At 49.2% G+C, this 20,535-nt stretch overlaps 1 protein-coding gene across 1 annotated transcript in view; it reads left to right on the top strand.

Moving 5' to 3' along the window:
• NDUFA12 (NADH:ubiquinone oxidoreductase subunit A12) overlaps positions 1-20,535 on the top strand; it is a 278,754-nt gene that overhangs the window by 88,159 nt on the left and 170,060 nt on the right. The window contains exon 2 of the mRNA XM_085650626.1: positions 14,037-14,119. Coding sequence (XP_085506752.1) covers positions 14,037-14,119 — 83 coding nt within the window. The remainder of the gene's footprint in view (positions 1-14,036; positions 14,120-20,535) is intronic.

Raw genomic sequence — 20,535 nt, forward strand, 5'->3', positions numbered from 1 at the left:
TTAGTCATTGTTATGGATGGCCACCAGGACCCGGACCAATGAAAGTACCTTTAGCTCCAGCAGAGGGGTGCACTGATTAAGAATTTACAGATCATGAATTGGTCTTAGTTAGCTGCTGTTCCTCACAAGAAAATAGCTGCTGGCTCTGTCACTTCTGAAACAAGGAGCCCCATGACCTTGTGGATAGGTTTTTAAAATCCAGACTACGGCAAACCCAGGCTAGATGGGGGTGGCTGAGAAACCTAAACTGTACAGGAATTCTGAACACTGAGAAATCCCACATTGTAGTGGTAGTCTGGGTCCACTGATGGGGCTGGAGAGAAAGCCTTCCCTCTGGAAGAGTAGCCCTTCTGCTGAGGATGTTTAAGAAACCCTGGAAAAGTCATGGGTATGTCTTGGCTTCTTTCAAGGCCAGAGGTTAGAGTCATGTCCTTCCATCAAAAGCTTACCTCTTGAACTGCTGAGTGTAGCCAAAGTGATGTTCACCAGATACTTGTAACAAAAGGTTACCTTTTTGCTGCCTGGTCCGAGAATTATGCTGGTTGGATAGCGGTCAGTTTTTGGTGATTCTTCCCATTTTGTACTGCAGAAGGACCTCATTAGAGAAGCAATTAATCATACATGAAGTCTATGACTGATACTTTAGTGTATGGCTTGAAATGCGAAGACTTGAGCAAGACCTCTAGTTCCTGGTCATAGTGGCTCTGTCCCTGACATCACTAGTTTCTAATCAGCTACCTCTTTGCCCAAGCACAAGCCCTTTAGTTCTTCTCTATGTAGTGCTCTACCCTTGGATCCACCCCGTCACTTCTTGAGTCCAGGTATCAATCTGCGGCCCTAAGGTCAGCTTCCACGTCACTGCTATTTATCGCCTGGCCAACGCCAGAGCCATGTCCATGAACCTATTTCGCACCTTACGTTTGGGTGGGCGAGGACATAATCCAGCAGGCAAACCTCTGCTATTAAGTAGAGAGCGCGCCCCAATACAGCATTAATCTTGGACAGCTCTGCCTGCCAAAAGACGTGTAGTTTTTCACAGCTCCAGGTCAATGCAGGAAGTCTGAATTTAACTGGCCACATCTCGGGCAGCCTCTTGGCTCCCCCCAAAGGCAGCTAAAAGACGATGAGGAGTCATGTATGACATATGTATGAAGTTAAATCTGTGAATATGAAGCTGTGTGTGAATTGCTGCTCTGCTCACTCGTGGACGCATTGGGGGCTAGTACTGCTGCGGAGCATCTTCATTAGCATATCCTGAGACCTGGGAGCACATCGGCTCGGTCACCTCGGCAGGGGGAGAGCCTGGACTACAATCTGCCGTGGGAGCGGGACTGCGAGGTCCAGAAGTGCTAGCGCCGTCCACCGCGCGCACCTGGTTCCTCTTCCCGCCCCCTTCTCCCTCCGACCTGCTTGACAACCTTCATAACTCCTCGCGGCACCCGCTGGCGCGGGTGCCGCTCGCGCTGTGTGTGAATTGCTGCTCTGCTCACTCGTGGACGCATTGGGGGCTAGTACTGCTGCGGAGCATCTTCATTAGCATATCCTGAGACCTGGGAGCACATCGGCTCGGTCACCTCGGCAGGGGGAGAGCCTGGACTACAATCTGCCGTGGGAGCGGGACTGCGAGGTCCAGAAGTGCTAGCGCCGTCCACCGCGCGCACCTGGTTCCTCTTCCCGCCCCCTTCTCCCTCCGACCTGCTTGACAACCTTCATAACTCCTCGCGGCACCCGCTGGCGCGGGTGCCGCTCGCGCTGTGTGTGAATTGCTGCTCTGCTCACTCGTGGACGCATTGGGGGCTAGTACTGCTGCGGAGCATCTTCATTAGCATATCCTGAGACCTGGGAGCACATCGGCTCGGTCACCTCGGCAGGGGGAGAGCCTGGACTACAATCTGCCGTGGGAGCGGGACTGCGAGGTCCAGAAGTGCTAGCGCCGTCCACCGCGCGCACCTGGTTCCTCTTCCCGCCCCCTTCTCCCTCCGACCTGCTTGACAACCTTCATAACTCCTCGCGGCACCCGCTGGCGCGGGTGCCGCTCGCGCTGTGTGTGAATTGCTGCTCTGCTCACTCGTGGACGCATTGGGGGCTAGTACTGCTGCGGAGCATCTTCATTAGCATATCCTGAGACCTGGGAGCACATCGGCTCGGTCACCTCGGCAGGGGGAGAGCCTGGACTACAATCTGCCGTGGGAGCGGGACTGCGAGGTCCAGAAGTGCTAGCGCCGTCCACCGCGCGCACCTGGTTCCTCTTCCCGCCCCCTTCTCCCTCCGACCTGCTTGACAACCTTCATAACTCCTCGCGGCACCCGCTGGCGCGGGTGCCGCTCGCGCTGTGTGTGAATTGCTGCTCTGCTCACTCGTGGACGCATTGGGGGCTAGTACTGCTGCGGAGCATCTTCATTAGCATATCCTGAGACCTGGGAGCACATCGGCTCGGTCACCTCGGCAGGGGGAGAGCCTGGACTACAATCTGCCGTGGGAGCGGGACTGCGAGGTCCAGAAGTGCTAGCGCCGTCCACCGCGCGCACCTGGTTCCTCTTCCCGCCCCCTTCTCTCCTCCTCTATCTCAACCACGCCTGGAACGCGTACGCGGGACGCGCGCGGACGAAGAAGCGGGCGAAGACCGGGCCAAGAGCGGGCCCGTTTGTGCCCGTTTGTGCCCGGTAGTGACCGGACCGGGCTACCCCCCTTAATCCTCCTGCTGCCTGATTTCCTGTGGATCACGCGAAACCAGGAGCAAATCCCTGTTGGCTGGAGGATCACAATCTGCCGCAGGAGGTATGGAGAAGTTTCTTACTAGGGCTAACAATATTATTGACAAAGAAATTGTCACACTGGAGAAACGATTGTCCAAGGAACTAATGGTTCTTAAACGTTCCAGTATGGGCCCTTTTGCTAATGCCAAAACTCCTGAAAGACCTACTGACTGCTTGCCTGTGGTGGATGCCCATCTTTTACTTCCCGATTCTGCCCCCCAGCTAAGTGTAGACTCTGTTGTTATATCTAATCCCTCCATCGTCATTGCTGATTCTAGCCATGTCTCCGATTGTGCAAATGTTTCCCTTACCTATGTAAATGATGGAAATTCTACCCTTCTTACAACTCAGGGGGGAAAAGAAGGGGCTATCAAGAAACGGAAGAGACAGTATTACAATAAAGGTAAAAATAACGGAAGGGCATCTAAAACAGCTAGAATAGATGGAGTATCTGCATTGTTGAATTCCGAAAGTGGAGGGAGTTTACCTAGTAACGATATCTCCATGGATAAAATTGCAACCCTACTAAAATCGATTATTTTTCCTTTAGAGGCCAAACTAGATAGGCTTGATTTTAGAATGTCTAATATAGAGAAATCAACCGCTATACTTTTAGCTAACTCCTCCAAGCCTAATAGTTCTGGTCTCCCTCCTAGCATGTCTGCCCCCCAAATTATCCCTCCTACTACTGTGCCCCAAATTCCTGTTTCAACGTCCACAAGCATCCAACATGATCCCCAAGTTCCTAGCTCTGTTAGCCTAGTTGCCTCTCAGATTATCCAAGCCCCCCCCCCCCAGGTTCGCATATTCCACCCGCACTTTTGTCTATCGATATCCAAGGGCCCCCACCTGAAGACCTCAAAACTCCAAGAATTAGACGGCCTGACCTACCACCGGAGGCCAACCGGTTCATGGTAATTCTGGCAGGAGCACCTCCACTAGATAGGGGTGAAACCGAAACCTTTAACTCCCTTAAAAACCAAGTCATAAAATGGCTTAATTGGAACCGACCCTTACCGGCACACCTGCACAATGAGGTCATCATGGTGAGGAGGGTACCATGGATTGGTAAAACCCCTAAATCCATTAAGGGAGACTGTATCACTGTCAGTTTTAGAGACCCACGTACTGTGTCTTACATATGTGCGGGTGTTAATAGGTCATTAGATTCCACTATCCAGACTCTCCCTGTCTCTTTTTTCTTCCCCCCACCCATTAACCCCATGTACTATGATGAAAGCAATGAATGGACTAGGGTTGAACGTAGGGGAAGGCCTTTTCACCCAAGATACCCCAGATTGCCCCCTTTTCAGCCCCCGCAGAACATCTTCTGGGATTATAATCGATATAGTTGTCTCGATGGGCTAGAGGGAGTCGACTGACTACCCAGTGCTTCTACCACTGTTCCCCCTCTACCCATCGAGACTAATCCTGTCGATAGCGGGGCTACTGTGGAGTATTATTCCTTACCAGTAACGGTTGGCAAAATAACTTCTGATCTACTCGATCTGACCCCCTTAACTCTCGATAAACCAACTGAAGTCCACCTTTCACCACTTGATGAGGCTATTGCTGATAGGGGATGTACAATGATTTCTCCCTTGGAAGAGATATCTACCCCAAGGGACCAAGGGTATTCCATGGTGAGCTGGAATATAGCTGGCTGGCGTCAGAGAGCTTCGGCTCTAGGGTGGAGGGAACTTATCCTTGGGTTTGATATTCTATGTTTACAGGAAACATGGTCCACTCTAGACATTCATTTTGATGGTTTTGTTTCTTATAACTGTGTTGCCCAGGAATCTGCTATGGGGAGGGCTAAAGGGGGTCTGCTTGTTTTTATATCAGTTGATCTCCCGATAACTGTAGGTTCGTATTCTACTGTTGGCACACATTCACAAATCCTGGAATTACAATCCAAAAAGGGTAGGAACACTTTACTGATCAATCATTACAATAACACATTTGATCCGACCAGCACCCTGGTTGTGGACGAACTGGAAGCCTTCCTAAATAAAATCTGTAATAAATCCCACACATCTTATGACATCATATGGGGAGGGGATTTCAATATTAGAACGTGCCCGCACTCTCAAACCCCAGTTTGTGGGTTTGATGGGGATTCGGGGGAGTATTTAGCACATTTTCAACACACCCCATATGGGACTTCCCTTAATGGTCTTCTGTTAAAATTTGATTTAGTTATTCACCTTCCAGCTCTTGATAAAAAGGGCAACATTGTTCCAACGTTCAAAGGGAGGGATACTGAGTCGGTTATTGACCATTTGTTGATTTCAACCCTTTTGATGCCATTCTGCACAGTGCCAATAATTAAGGACTATTGTCTGAGCGATCATAATGCCCTAACTATGTCTATTCTTATCTGGGGCCCCAGAATTACGCCTACAGGTAGGGTTGTTGACAATATTGTCCCAAGTAGGCCTAATGGAACCCGGATAAAGTGGTGCACAGAAAAATCAGAAAAACTACATAGTGCAGTTGTGGTAGGTGGTTCCAGGCAGATATTTCGCTGTCTGGAAGTCAATGCCCTTCCTAAGGGTATTATAGCGGATTTTGAGGATCTAGGCATTATTATTAATAGAATTTTTACTAACAATAAGATGAATTCTAGACGGGATAAGGTTGGCTGGTTCGACCAAGCCTGTACAACAGCGCTAAAAACCCTTAAGCAAGCACTATCCAATCTTCCAAGAGACAGGGAAGTGATTAAAACCTTGCGGTCCAATTATAACATTGAACTTAAACGCAGGAAAAACGAACTCCGGGAACAAGCCTGCGACAATCTGGATTGTGCCGCAGCTCTCCGGGATTGTAAATTGTTTTGGAGTACGATTAATGCCCCATTCCTCCAGAAAGAAGATTTCCCAGTACTTACCGCATTAGTAAGCGAAGATAGCTGGGTCCGATTTTTTTCAGGAATATTTGACCCCCCTGAGGAGTCTTATGATAAAATCTGTATGAATCCCCAGCTGACCCCACAGACTTTGGGAATCACCATCCGAGAAGTAGTCACGGCAATTAATTCTAGTAAAGGAGGTAAAGCCCCGGGACCTGACGGGGTCCCGATAGATCTTTATAAACATGATCTGGCCCTTTGGAGCCCCCTATTGACCCAGGTCTTTAATGCCGCCACTGATCTCTCCACCCCGGCAACCTGGAGTGAATCCGTTATTATCCCGATTTATAAGAAGGGAGATAGAGGGGAGGCCAAAAACTACCGTCCCATCTCCCTTTTAGACTCCTCCCTTAAAATCATGAGCCGGGTACTACTATTACGCCTGGAGGAGTGGGCGACCAATAACAATATCCTGGCACAATCCCAATATGGCTTTAGAAAGGGTTTGGGGACCATTGACCAGTGCATTAACCTCAACCTTTTAATAGGTAAATATACCAAGGTCAAATCGGGCTCCTTATTTCTTTGCTTTGCGGACCTCTCTAGTGCCTTCGACCTGGTGAACCATTCCCTGTTGTGGACAACCCTTCTCGATATGGGACCTCCCCCAGCTATTATCCATTTCCTAGCTAGGTTATATTCCAACCTTACCACTCAGATACGATATGGACCAGCAGGAGAGTGTACGAGAAAGATTATGGTAAAGTCAGGCATTAGGCAGGGGTGCGTATTGGCTCCCTTGCTTTTCTCCCTTTTTATTAATTCTATGGAACAAGAATTAAAACAGGTCCAAGCAGATGCACCACAAGCAGGTGGCCTACCAATTCCAGTGTTGTTATATGCGGACGACACCGTTTTATTATCTAGAACCCCAATCGGCCTACAGCGGCTAATGAACTGTTTTTATGATTTTATCCAGGGCAAGAAACTCAAAATTAACAATTCTAAAACATTCATTAAGGTCTGTGGTAAAAAGGTGAATCACCCCAAGTCTTTCTATTTTAAAGATAACAGAATTGAGGTTGTAGATAACTTCTGTTATCTGGGCATTACTTTTAACAGTCGGGGCTCATGGACACCTGAACACATTAACATAAAAGCCAGGTTGGGGAAGGCTACACTAGGTGTCTTCCGATTTGCCAACAAATTGGGCAGCCGACGGATTCCAGCAATGCTAAATATTTATAGACACAGATGTTCATCAATAGCACTTTATGGTTCAGGGGTATGGGGGTACGGGTGTAACAAAGACTTACAAATACTGGAAAATTTGTTTTTGAAACGGCTACTTTGTTTACCCTCATCGGCATCTAACTACCTGGCCCACGAGGAACTAAGGTTGGACCATATAGCCGATTTAACCGAATTGAGACCCCTCCTGGTATGGAGGTCTATTTGGCTGAAGGACGAAACAAGTTTCACAAAGAGCATTATCAAAGATTGTCTGTCTTTGGATAATTTCAAGAATATACCATGGATAAAGTATGTGACCACTACTTTTAGAGATCTCTTTGATTTGGATGTACGCAAAGATCCGGATATTGTAACCACTTTATCCAAAAAGGAGGTGAAAGAGGAATTTATGAGGGTAAAATTCGTTAAACGGAAAGCAGACACAAGTAACTACTTAACCCATGCTTTCTATTCCTCCAATGCAAACGAGGGTCCTGGTTTGCCTATCTATCTCAAAATAATCTACAGGCAATCTCACCAATTCGTCCTATCCAGACTTAGACTTGGTATTGTCCACAACCTTGTGGCCTTTCCAAAAATGAAATATTATACAACATCTGCCTGTCCATGTGATGAACTAACCAAGCAAAGTACCCTTCATTTTATGTTAATCTGCCCCCTTTATAAAGCCCTACGTATTGTTTACTTGAAACCGTTATTTAAAAAATATTCCGTGTCTTCTACTTCAAATGCCATGAAATTGTTATTTTCACTTGCTAGCCCGGATTTGTGTTTTTTTATAGCAACTTTTATCCTGAAATCTGTTGCTGCAAGAAAAAGTATGGTTTTTTAGCTATTTTTTTTTTTTTTTTTTTTTTTTTTTTTTTGTACTGCTGACTTCTGTATGCCCTGAAAACAACCCATGATGATATGTACTTTCCCTGTGTAATGTCACATGTATGATTTTATCTGTGTACTTTTATGACGTTTTTTAAACTGTCGAATAAAGTTTATGAACTGAACTGAGTATTACAAGAGATTTTCTTGGGAGATTCCAACACTCCACTCCGCATCAGTGAATTCTCTATCTAGGAGCCTCTCCCATTTGCCCCTCATGCAACAGTAGGGTCAAAGAAGCCTCAAGTAGCGATGCATAAAACCATTTGATTTGGTGGCCCGCTGTTACCAGTGGGACTAGAGAGTGCAGCACTGCATGAGTTTCTGGTTCTTCCCTGGTCGTACCCCACAACCGCCCAAACGTCCGCACCAGCACCTCATAGGTGAGGAACTGCCCCGGTGGAAGTCCGGACCCGTCAACCAGCTTTGCAAAAGGGAGTAAGGTCTTATCCTGATAACAGTCCCCTACCATTTCAATCCCAGCCTCCGTCCAGGCAGTCAACTGCTCGGCCGCAAGCATCGATTGCGGCTCCCCATATGGCATCCCCACCAGTGGTAGTTCCGGGGAATATCTCGGGGCATCCGGTAGGTTAGTCATACAACGTTTCCAGTACTGCAAAGCTGTGGTCTGCAGCTTTGTGTTGTAGGAGACCCTAGTTGCCTGATTGAGGAGCTTTGCCAGCAGGAGGCATGGGCACTGGTTTGGATCCATGAGGAAGGTCCCCTCCTGGTTTGCTCCCTCCAACCATTGAGCCACCCACTGCAGCTGTGCTGCCATCTGGTAAAACTCAGTCTGGTACCCTCAGCCCCCCCTCCCTCATGGGGCGCTGTAGGATTCGTAGTGACACTCTCCGTCTCCTATCTCCCCAGATAAGGTCACACACCAAAGCATCTAATGGGCGAAACCAAGCTGCGCGCATTGGCACTGGTAAGTTAGCAAAGCAATATAGGAGGCTGGTAGCATAACCATCTTAGTCAAGAGAGACTCTGGACATTATAGGGAGTCCCAAAAGGCTTTGCTGGACCGGAGAGATCGGATTGCTCTATCCAGGTTACCCTCCTTCAAATCATCCAGTAAGTGGAAGACTCTAATACCCAAGTATATAAATGTGTCGGAAGCCCAGTTGAGGTCGCCAGAGAGCTTGTGAGGTCTAGGCAAGGGTCCGGCCACGGGAAACAGGTACTTTTTAACGCCTGTTGACCCACAATCCTGACAGAATCTCGAAAGCGTTGAGGAGTCTGAAAGCTGTCTCCGCTCCTCTCTCAGCATTACCCAAGTAAATCAATAGGTTGTCTGCATATAACGACGTAATATGAGTTCTGCTGCATATTGTCAGTCCCATTCCGTCCCCACCCTGGTGGAAGAGTGCAGCTAAGGGCTCTATCACCAGCACGAATAGAAGCTGGAATAGGGGGCATCCTTGGTGGGTGTCGCGTGTTATCACGTACTTCGTGGAGATATTCTTGCTCGTCTTAACCCGTGCTGTGGGACGAGTTTATAACGGTCTCACCCACTTCACCCATCCCACTCCCAACCCCAGTCTCTTCATCACCTCAAGTAGGTAGGCCCAGCTCACCATATCAAATGCCTTTTCCAGATCAACTGATAAAAAATGCAGCCTGTAGGAGAGACCTCGACTCTGAGTGATATAGGATGGAATACGAGGTATTACGGGAGGGGATGAACCCGCTTTGATCAGGGTGGATTAAATGTTTCATATGCGGGAGCAGTCGAGTCGCTAGAATTTTACTCAGCATCTTAAAGTCCGTATTGAGCATAGACAGGTGTCTGAAGTCTTTCCCTCCAGCGTCTGGGCCAGCCGTCTTGGGGAGCGCACTGACAATTGCAATTTGTGTGGAATCCGGCAGGTGCCCCAACCTCAGAACCTCAGCATACAGAGACACCAAATGGTGTGGGGGGGGTAGCTCGGCTACGTATTTTGTGTAAAACTCCACCGGGAGGCCATCAGGGCCTATTGTTTTACCACTAGCCATCGGACCTCTTGTTTAGTTACCGGGCCGCCCAGCACATCCGCAGTATGTTCATCCACAGTGTGGAGGTGCAGCGGGGTCAGGAAAGCGCTAAGGTCTGGCCTTTTGGGGGCGTTATACAGCATTTCGTAAAAGCTCTGGAATAATTCATTGATCTAACCCAGGTCAAATTTGGTTGTGCCTGCGTCTGTCTGAATGTGGGTAATTGGGGCACCCTGTATCTCTGGCTTGATTAACCATGCCAGTAGGCGACCAGCTTCCCCTTCTTCTCCCTGCACTGTTACCATATATGCCCTGTAGTCATGGGATCGAAGTCTCTCTAGGGCCTCATCGTACTGTTTGTATGTGGCAAGTAGGCGTGAATGTGTTTGTACCCCTATTCCCTGCATATTGTCCAGCATGTGCAGCTCTCCCTCAGTGGCCAGGAGCTCTCGGTGTAGTTCCCTCTGGATACCAGCTGTTTGTCTCATACAGTACCCCCTCACCACCACCTTGAATACCTTCAATTCCACTAGTGCTGAGGATGCAGTGTGTGCATTATCCTCAAAGATTGTGCCCACTAGGGTTTGTAGGGATTCACCAAACGGTACATCTTTCAATGACAGGGGATTAAGTCTCCACGTGGGAATCGGGGGGTCTACGCCCATGGGGTTGGTACGACAGCAGTAAGGGGCTATGGTCTGCGAATATCCAACCTAGGTATTCTGTGTGCTTGATGGAGCCGCTAACGCCCGGGGAGCACCAAAAGGCATCCAGCCTCGTGTGAAGTTGGTGTATGAGGGATTAAAAGGAGTATTCCCTGTGCGCTTTTTGCTGGGGCACTTCCCAGTGAGCCATCCTCCTGCAATCTTGCTGCTGTTTGATGAGCCTGTGCCCCTGACGGTGGGTGGGGGATTGCGGTCAAGTACCACGTCAGCCACACAATTCAAATCCCCAACCAAAATCACATGCCCCACCTTTATGTCAGCCAAATGGGCGGAGAGACTGGCCAGTTGATCGTGAATAGGCGCATAAAGGCAGCCCAGCATGATCTCCCGGCCCAGAGGTCTTCCCGCAAGTAGGACATACCTGCCTTCTTTATCTATTATGGTACATGTTGCTTCGGAAGGGACCCCTGGTCTAACCCATAGCAGCGGCCCTCGGGCGTACATAGAGAATGTAGTGGCAAATATATGCCCTCTCCATCGCCTATGCAGTTTTTCCACTCCCCCTGAATGAGGTGTCTCTTATAAGAGGGCTATCTGTACACCCCGTCTTTTCAGATAATTGTGAATGTTATGTCTCTTAGACATCGACCCCATCCGCATAATGTTCCAGGTAAGGAATTTCAATTCCTGGTGATACATTGGCATTCTAAATAATTCCCGTTCCCCCTCCCGTGACTCCTACCCCACCTCAGAGAAAAAGAGCATGCCCCCACCTGCTTTATGAAAGAGCAAATCAAACACACAAAAAAATAAATACTTATAAAGGTCCCAAAAGCGAGACCTATTGGCTATGCAAAGCGGCCGTGCGGCCGCGAAAGTGAAAGTAATCGCGATCGTGATCACGATCAAACATCAAAGCGGCTGCGAAAGTGAAAGTAATCACGGTAAATCGTGGCCCGCGCACATGCACTGTAGCTCTAGGCTGGCCTGGTAGCACTTTTTGGAGCCCTCTCAATAAGTCTCGCCAGACCAGCGCATGCGCTGGGTCAGGCGAGACCTAACAACAGTCAACAACTCCTCAGTCCCAGAGCATACTGGCAACGGCCATCTGCCCAGACCGTAAATGCATTTTTCGAGTTCAATAAAGGCCCAAGCCAGCCACAGCAAGAACCTTTGGGGGATCATGTCCGCACAAATGAATGCACTGGGGTGTGCAAAGCAATGTTACGTGGTGTGCCATGTTGCGGTGTGGTACCTCGTGCACCGGCCCTAGTATTCTTCCAGCCCAGTTAGTGTCTCCATGATTCAAGGCAGTATTGGCCCCTCCGGGGTGTCCAGAACTACAGCTGCTCTTGGTAAAGGGCCCAGCTATATTATCTCATCTGCAGTTTTTGGGGTCACCGTTGGCAGATCGAGTCCGAACCTCCGGTCCCTTAGATACATCGCGATCCTGCCTCCGATGGGGAACCACCCACATGAACAATCTCGGCAACTGCCTGCAGTGCCGCTGCTCTCTCACGCTCAGTCTGTGAGGGACTCTGTTTCTTTGAGAGGGTGCGCACCGATCTGTGTTTGGATCGTTTTCTATGTTTGCCCATTCTAGTCCCTAGGCTGCAGTATCCACCAGGATCAGGTCGTGTCCCCCTGCTGGAGGTCCGCCAGACCCCGATCTAGGCCCTGAGAGCGTGCTGCCTACACTCACCAGCTCTTTCCACCTCAGGCTCCTCCTCCAGCTGGGTCGACCAGGTCACCATGCCCCAGGCTCCGCCACACCGCAGGCCTCTCCCAGGCCCCGTGGTGACTATGCTGGAACTTGTCCGTGCACGACCACTACCGACGGTCCTTCAGGCAGTGTTCAGTTCTCAACAGCAGTGGCACCGGGCGGACAGCCCATGCCAGCCGTCTCGCCTCCAGGCATCATGATGTAGGGTGACGCCCCGGGACTCCTCTCCAAGGTGGACCCTCAGCCTGGCCCTCGGAAGGCAGTCCTCGAGCCGATAGGCTCCCCCGCTCACACACGCAGCACCGCTGCTGGTACAGCTCCCCGAGCCGCAGAAAGCACCTCAGTGGTGTCCCTCTGGGGTCGGCAAAACCATCCCAGGCCATGCAGGCTAGAGATTACGCTGGTATTGAGCGGATAAATGGCAGGCCGGTGCGGAGCCCTTCACTCACGTGTCCGCCATCTTCAGCTGGCAAGCCACGCCCCAGCTTTAATACGTTTTTAAAGATGTTTTCCATCCTTGCCTATGCGGGACGGCATAGGCTTGAAGTAGTCCTTAAATTTTTCATTTCATTATTTTAGTCTTCATTTATGTAGTTAATACGTTTTACAGTTCCAGTTCTTGGCAGTATGACACTCTCCAGAGCATTATAACCTTGGTATGTAGTGCAGACAGTTTCCTCTGAGGCAATATCCTGACACCGGTCAGCTAGAGGTTTCTGGAGACAAATACTGTACTTTTTTGATAGCCCTATGAGACTGAAACTTATTGCCCTAGGAAGTTGAGATAACTAGCTTGAAGTGTTCCAAACTATTTGCAACGAAGCCATACCTTTTCGGATGACTCTTCTAGACGTCCCTTCGAGGATCCTATCTGAGATTGGGGCACATGGACCGGTACCTGGGCCTAGTCCTCAGTTGCCAGGGGCTGCACTAAGGTCCTGGAAAGTACACTATAAAACTCCGGAAGCTGAGAGAAAATTTATGGAGGCCTCTACATGAATTTCACCTTTGCAGGAAGGAATCTGAATTAAGGAACGAGGAAAGCACAATGCAAGGCATGCACTTGGGTCCAGTGGGAGCTGGGACCCAGCTACTCTTAGTTATTTTGATTAGATAATTCTGACAGTTACATCTTGACACTAGTTATTTTTATTAAGCCAGTAGAATTTCCCTTGGTTGTCTGCAACAAGTTTAGTCCACTGTCCAAAACAAATGCTCAGCAACTGGGCCTAGTAAGTATAATTGTTATTCAGTTTGTTCACTACAGTGACCTAATCTGATTGGACGGCCTCTTTCGAAACAGCCATTTGGAGAGTATGAGGAATTGAAGGGATGAGCATAATCCTAGTAACAACCATGCGGCGTTTGTTACACCTGCAAGGCACTTCTGTTTGGGTCAACAAAGATATTTGGCTGGTGGACAGGGAGATGTTTTTAGAATACTCCTTTTAGAAATCTTCCACCTTTGTCATGTAAAAATTAGCATTATAAACTTTACAAAGCCTCTTTTGTGCCTAAATGCCTGTTTGAAAACGGTTACTATTGGATTGAATTCTTTAGAGCAGTGGGTGTTAAACTGTGGTCCCGGGACCCCTGGGGGCCCGCGAGACCTTTTCATGGGGTCCACGACTGTTTTAAATATAGTAGCAAAATTGAAAATATTTCCAAATTTCATTGTGAATTCAACTAAATATTCCAATATTTGGACGATTGTTTGGTGTTTATTGTTTTTGTAATTATATGTCTTGTTTGGAAGTTTAAATAATAGAAATTGCCCAGGCAGGGGGTGTCCAGCTTTCAATAATAACTCAGTGGGGGAACCCGGAGTCCCACAGCACTCAAAAGTGTAAGAACTACAGTTATAGAGAATGCAGGAAAAAACTTGGCCAGGCGTGTGCCAGATGAAATCTCTAATGTGATGCATTTTCTTGCAGGGTCAACGATCTGAAGACTGGGGCACTGGTCGGAGTTGACAAGTACGGAAACAAATACTTTGAAGACAAGAGATATTTTTTTGGTAAGCGTCCTATCATTTTCAGTGGCACCTGAATGACTGTTGGCAGGAAGCGCAAAGTTTTCAGTTCTGTGCAATACCCTCCATAGCATATAGTAGGGTCTTTGTGCATTATCTAAAGTTCAGCACAAATTGCTACAGTTCTATAAAGACTGTAAGCGGCAAATGGAGAGTTGATTTTTGAGTTCTTCAACTTCACTGTGGTAGCATACTGTACCCAGAGCTAGCCTTTGATAAGATAGAGCCCTGGGTTGCGGGCAGAGTGAAATTTGGCGCCCTTGCTGATGGTAGTAAATTAAATGAGGCGTCAGGGGCTCCCTTTTGTGTTTACTGGTCAGTACCTGGATGAGCAGGGACTGGCTCCTGAACACAAGCATTCCCGAACCACCCCCATCTCACCTAAATCACCGATAGGTTAGCTGCCTCCATTCGCTCCTCAGGAAATTGGCGTCCTGGGCCCGGGCCTAGCCCACCCATGCTAAAGGCCGGCCATGGCTGTACCCTTGCCAACATCTGTCCTTGCACTTCCATTTATTGTTTGAAGTCACTGGTGCTATTGCGCTGGTGGGACAAAGGGAGTTTGTGGACAACTTTTGGAGTCCTTTTTAATACAAATATATTTATGTTTGGCACTCTGACCAGCAGTTCATCAACCTCTGTTCTGGTGTACTCGGTTACATTTTATGGAACAATTCTTTCTATTAAGGCCTGCATGTCAATAACACAGCTTTCTGCCTACAACCAGCGGGTGACAGCGATAGCAAGTTGTGGAGAATGATGCACATCTCTGAGCCAACAACCCGGAGGCAGGCAGCGCTCTACTTACTCAGTTTTTTTTAAAGAGGAGAGCCAAGGAAAAGAGAAAGAGCAAAAGAGTCCAGCAAAATAAAAGAACCCATCTCCTCCGCACCATTACACCAAGCGCCACACATCCAGCAGAAATATACTTCAGGGTCAGGATCGGGACCCCGTCTCATGCAAGGGTCTAGGTGCCCTCATTGTCATATCGGGGGAGCAATCGCAATATCTGCAGGTATTTCAGGCAGGTCACTTCCCGGAACTCTACCGATAGGATCTTAATAAAAGGGGCCCATAGCTCTGGATACACAGCCGCTCTGCTTTCCGCCATCGCCAGGGTAACCCATAATCTGTGCAGCCATGTTACGTGGTCTGGGACCTCCTCTGTCCCCTACCACGCAGCATTAAATGTTATGCCATTTGCCTGCTCCGATTCGACCGCCGGGGAAAGGTCAGGGGTTTGGGTAGCCCTAAGATCATTTATGCAGTGAAGCGGGGTATAGTCGTGTCAAAATCTTGATCAATGTCATTTAAGACCTGGTCCCAAAACCTAAGGCCGACATCTGGAAAAACTCCTGTTTGAGAGGAGCTTTGGCTAGAGCGATCCAGGTCTGGGTCCATCACCAGGTTAAGGTCTCCCCCCAATAAAAATGGCTGTGTCAGGGGATGTGAGGGTAGTCGCCCGCATTGAGGCTAAAGGGTTCCTTGAGTATATGTTAGCCAGGTGAAAGTGAAGACGCCCCCTGCAATCTGACCACAAGCACCCTTCCTTTTCCCTCCATTATCATGGATATTAGCTTACTATTTAACTTCTGGGCAAGAAGAATATCTATCCCATTCATTTTCTCAGGGCTGGAGGACCACTACTGCCGGGGGAACCATCGTGATTGCATACGGCCGGTATCCTTGGTAAGGTGGTGGGTCTCCTGTAGAAGGCATATCTCTCTGCCGACTTCTCCAGGAGGTACAGCACCGCTCTAGGCAGGGCAACGGGCAAAAGGTGCGGAGCATTTTAGGACACAGCTGCAGGAGCCAAAGCAATGTTTTCGGTGTGGAGTGAAAAGGAAAGAATATAGGAAAGACCCCAGAGAAATGCAAATTAATAACTTCGGGAAGAACATGTGATAACAAAAGTTCATTAATGTGGTATAACTGTTGTGGAGCATCTTCTAGACGCGGTCCCCTTAGACGCCAGGGCAGCTCCTTCGAGGATGTACAGTTCTGGGTGAAGTTGGGCTTCAGGTGAGGCTGTCCTGCGGTGCCTCGGTCTCCCCAAATCCGCCGCATTATCCTCCTTCAACTCGGCGACAGTGAGCAGTTCCAAGTGGTCCCCTTCTGCTTCAGTTCGCCTCCGAGAGGGTGGATTCCCCTGAAAGAGCCTGGAGTACTGATTGTCGCTCTTTCCGCATGGTGTCTTGGTCCGGCTTTGCTCTAACGGGGGCTCCCTTGACACGTCGCCAACCCGACCTCTTCTGCCTTCTGTGGTCAGGGGAAAGGGCCTGACGCTGTGTCTCCATGGGTTCATCAATATTAAGCATGGAGCAGGCTTCTCTGATGGATCTCATTGGTGTAGCGTTCCATCGTGACATAAGATGATCCTGAAGGGATGTCCCCAAGAATACTTTGACTGCTTTCCGCAGATGATCAATGACAGGCAGGCAGGTTCTTTTGGGGTCTGGGGGGCCCCACCCTGTGTATGTGTTCGAGCTGCAGTTTCATCTCCTCTGAGCTTCCCAGGATGTGCTGAAAGAGGACCCTTACGTATCGCCGGAGGTTTGTTCCCCCAGCTTGTGTCAGCACTTCTCAGATGCGTACGTTGTTTTTGTGGGAGCAATTTTCCAAATCTTCATTGTGAGATGCAGGACCTCTTGCCACTCTATTTCATCCTCTCAGCCGGTTTCTTGATCCTCTATAGCAGCCACTCTATCTTCCACCTCTTCTATGTCTTGATGAACTTCCTGAAGTTCCGCAGCAAGCTCTGCCCTTATGGTTGGAAGTATCCTCTGAGAAATGCAAAGAGAGATTCCAGGAAGGACTTGGTGACAGGACTCCTCTCCATCGTCAGGGTATGCCATGTGCTCTCCAGCGTTCCCAGCTGGCTTATCGTCCCGGGGCTGCTCCCCTTGATTCACTAACATGTCCTTAAGGGAACTGTCATTTTTAGCCCTGTTCACAGACATGGTGCAGGGCTGCAGGAGTGGCCGGTCAAGAGGGCTAATTTAGCAGAAGATTCAAGAGAAGCTGCCCTGATGAGACAGTGTGAGTTTCCCTTAAAGCAGCAGCTTAAGCGCGGTCCAAAGCAAGGCACCAGAGCATAGGACTCTTCTTTCCAGGCCTGCAAAGGAGGCCTCAGTGCCACAGGAATACAGGCAACTGCCCTGGGAGTCGGTGCACCAGGCGCGGTCCGGTGGCCACTGTGAGGGTCACTGTCTGTCCGTCAGTGATCCTACCCTCCAGTTCTCTGCACGGTGCAGTAGAAGAGAGCCGAGTCTTCTCTAGAGTCTTCTCTAGAGCTCAGGGCCTACCAGGTCCTTTGGCCAAGGAATGGCAGACCTGCTAACTCATCTTCAGGGTAGGTATGATTCCCACTGCTGTCGCAAGGCCCATGCAGCACCTTGGGCGTCTCCTCTCAGGTATGGCAGTAGTGTTGATGTTGGGGAAGGGGGGCCCCAGGCCGCCCCCTCCTCCCTTCAGGCATCTGGGCTCCTCGTCTCGCAGCCTGCAGGAGGCCGCTTCGGGGCTGGTCTCAGAGGAGCAGCACTCAATCTTGCCCTATCCGCGTCTCCAGACTTCCAAGGGCCGGCCATGTGTATAGGCCAGGGAAGCTTGTCGCAGGCCTCTGTGTCCTAGTCACTGCTACACTGCCTCTCCTGGACAATCATAGGGCACTCAGGCACCTCAAAGGGGCCTCTTCCCCTTCCCCAAGCTGCACTCCGTGTCAGGTCTGTTGTAGGGGTGGGGGACACCCAGCCGCCTGTCCACCCTCCCCCCCCCACCCAGTGCCCACGCTCCTCGCCAGGCCCAGCGGCCGGAATGCTCTATAGGGGCCTCCTGCTATGCGCTGGCTTATCGCACGGGCCCCTGTGTCTCGTGGGCCGCGATTGCTCGGCTCTGTTCTGCTGTCCTCCAGGAGCCACCACAGGTAGGGCGAGGCCTTCGCTGCTGGCTGCTACACAGGTCGGCGGCCACAGGCTCTTATCTTGCTCCGCTGCACTCTCAGGGATTCAGGAGGCAATGGCCTCCGGCATGGGCTCCACACACGCCCTATGCCACCGCCTCAGAAAGCAGTCATAGGCCGGCCAAGGCATTGGTGCCAGCCCGTGTCTTTGCCGCCGACCACCACACAGGCTGATAGCTGTTAGCTCTCACACCTCTCGCAGCACCTTCGGTGATCTCAGGGGCGACAGGCCTCCGCTTCAGTCACAGCGTATGCCCCCATCGTTCTGCCAGGCATGGAGCCCGAAGGTAACCCTCAATGAAGGGTTGTAGGGCAGCTACGCGATGCTAAGGTGGTGGCGGGCCGGAGATACCAAGAATCACGTCTCATCCGTCTGCCATCTTGTACACACCCCTCATCCGTTACATGTAGTGAAGGTATATAGTCAGTGTAATGACATTTTATATGCTTCTAAAACAGTCTCTTAACAGTCCCCTTGTTGGACTGGACTTTAATGACTAATTTCGCCAAACGTACACGGGCCGCAAAATCACCGCTAACATCATCCTTAGGTCCTAGTTATTCCTGTTCCCCTTGCTTCTATTACGTTCATATCAGCCATTATTGTATATGAGCGTACTCTTTGATGTTGATCAATAAACAATTTTTTCCTCAAGTATCACATGTTATTCTCTGTTGCTATGAAAGAGTGCTCCGACACAAATAACATATCACAGTAGTGTTCCTTATAGTCTTGGGGCCTTATTATGAAATTTGCAATCCGACTGCTGTTGGACCACGTCCGCCCACGGCGCCGGCGCTCCAATGACTTACATATTACGAGTTGACCTCAGGGCCGGCGATGTGGAGGCGGGGATCTTGCAGCGGTGGTGAGTATTTTTAACAAATATATCGATGCCTGTGTGTGCATTTCGACTGCACATTTGTTGGATGCACACATATGCATGATATATGTGTAAAAATACCATATACCCATTACTGGGGTTCAGCCCATATGTGGGCAGTCCTGGCAGTGGGTATATGGGTCGAAGAGGACTAATCTGAAGATCATCGCAAACAGGGTCCTGATCTTTGAGGTGAAGATCCTGCTGTGAAGGGGTGACCTGGAGAAAGGAATCCACGTCGCAATCTGCCTGGAGGAAGAAGAATGGGGCGAGTACACTCCCCAAATCCTTCGTCACCGCCACCTTGAAGCAATCGGTTGGACCACCGCGGTCCACTCGTGAAACAGGCAACTCTTAATACGGACGGCAGTGTCGATCCCCTCTACCGCCCTAAAGTGGCTGCCTTTCCCCAACTGCGAACCCGACGGTCTGCTGGCAGTTTTGGCATTCCAACAGTGGTCTTCGCAAAGCCAATCCGCCCAACTCTTAATACGGCAGTTGGACTGCTGAGCTCACCGCGCTTGAACCTCCACCGCCAATATGGCGGTCCACGGGAACACCAAACTTGCAATAAGGTGCTTCTTGATTATTGCATTGTGAATATTGAGGTCCGGCATCTAAGTAATGATTACTAATAGAAAAGAGGCCAGAGAGCAGTCAAAAACCATCAAATGTAACTAAACTTGAGAGATTTTTGGGGGTGCATATATGAAATGAGAGTGCGACTAAGGGCTAGTTCCAGATCACTAATAATAGATGGGGGTTTAAGTGGTTGCAATGCAAAAAGGGGACACATCCCAAATGCAAAGCAGCTCCTGCCAAATGAGTTCAAAACTCTAGTAAGTGATAGCCCGGCAGATGATGTAGAAAATATGTAGACTCAATGTATAACTAATTCCTAAAATGCAAGATTTGTTAACCATAGCTAAATACATCAATGGACCAAAAAGAGAGAGAGTATGGAAACCCTGGTTTGGCACAGACTGTTTAGATAATAACAAATTATTGCTGTTCGTGAAAAAGAATACCAAGGCTAGATTACAAGAAAAGAAGAAGTTATATAAGGTGTAAAATTGGGGGGAGTTATTAGAGGCAGCAAAAGGAAAATCCACCAAAGGGAAATAGTAGCAGGGAAAAGACACAGCAATGTAAATAATTATGTGCATATCTAGTGTTAGGTGGGTAAGTTGTTTATCTCACAACTTCATTTAATAGAAATTTTAGCTTGACTGGGCACTCCTGAATGTGACAATTGAAGAGGCAGTCCCACAGACGAGTACGTTGATCTTTGTGGAAAGTAGTAATACCCTAAGGGCGCAGAAACACATGGAGGCACTTGGACCTCATTTTATACTGCTTGATGTTTTTTTTTTAAATCAACGGTATGGACCACGGTATTATAGAATATGAGGAATGCATTTTGAAGGAATGCTACATTCTGGCATCATGGCATAGCACTGTAATCCTCCCAGTTTTTGAGAAAAGTGACAGGCGTGTGCCCGTCTATTATCAACCTATATCTCTGCTGGAATCTACAGGTAACACATTTGGCAGGCATG

This window comes from Triturus cristatus, chromosome 4_1 (genome assembly GCF_964204655.1).
Source record: "Triturus cristatus chromosome 4_1, aTriCri1.1, whole genome shotgun sequence".
NCBI lineage: Eukaryota > Metazoa > Chordata > Amphibia > Caudata > Salamandridae > Triturus > Triturus cristatus.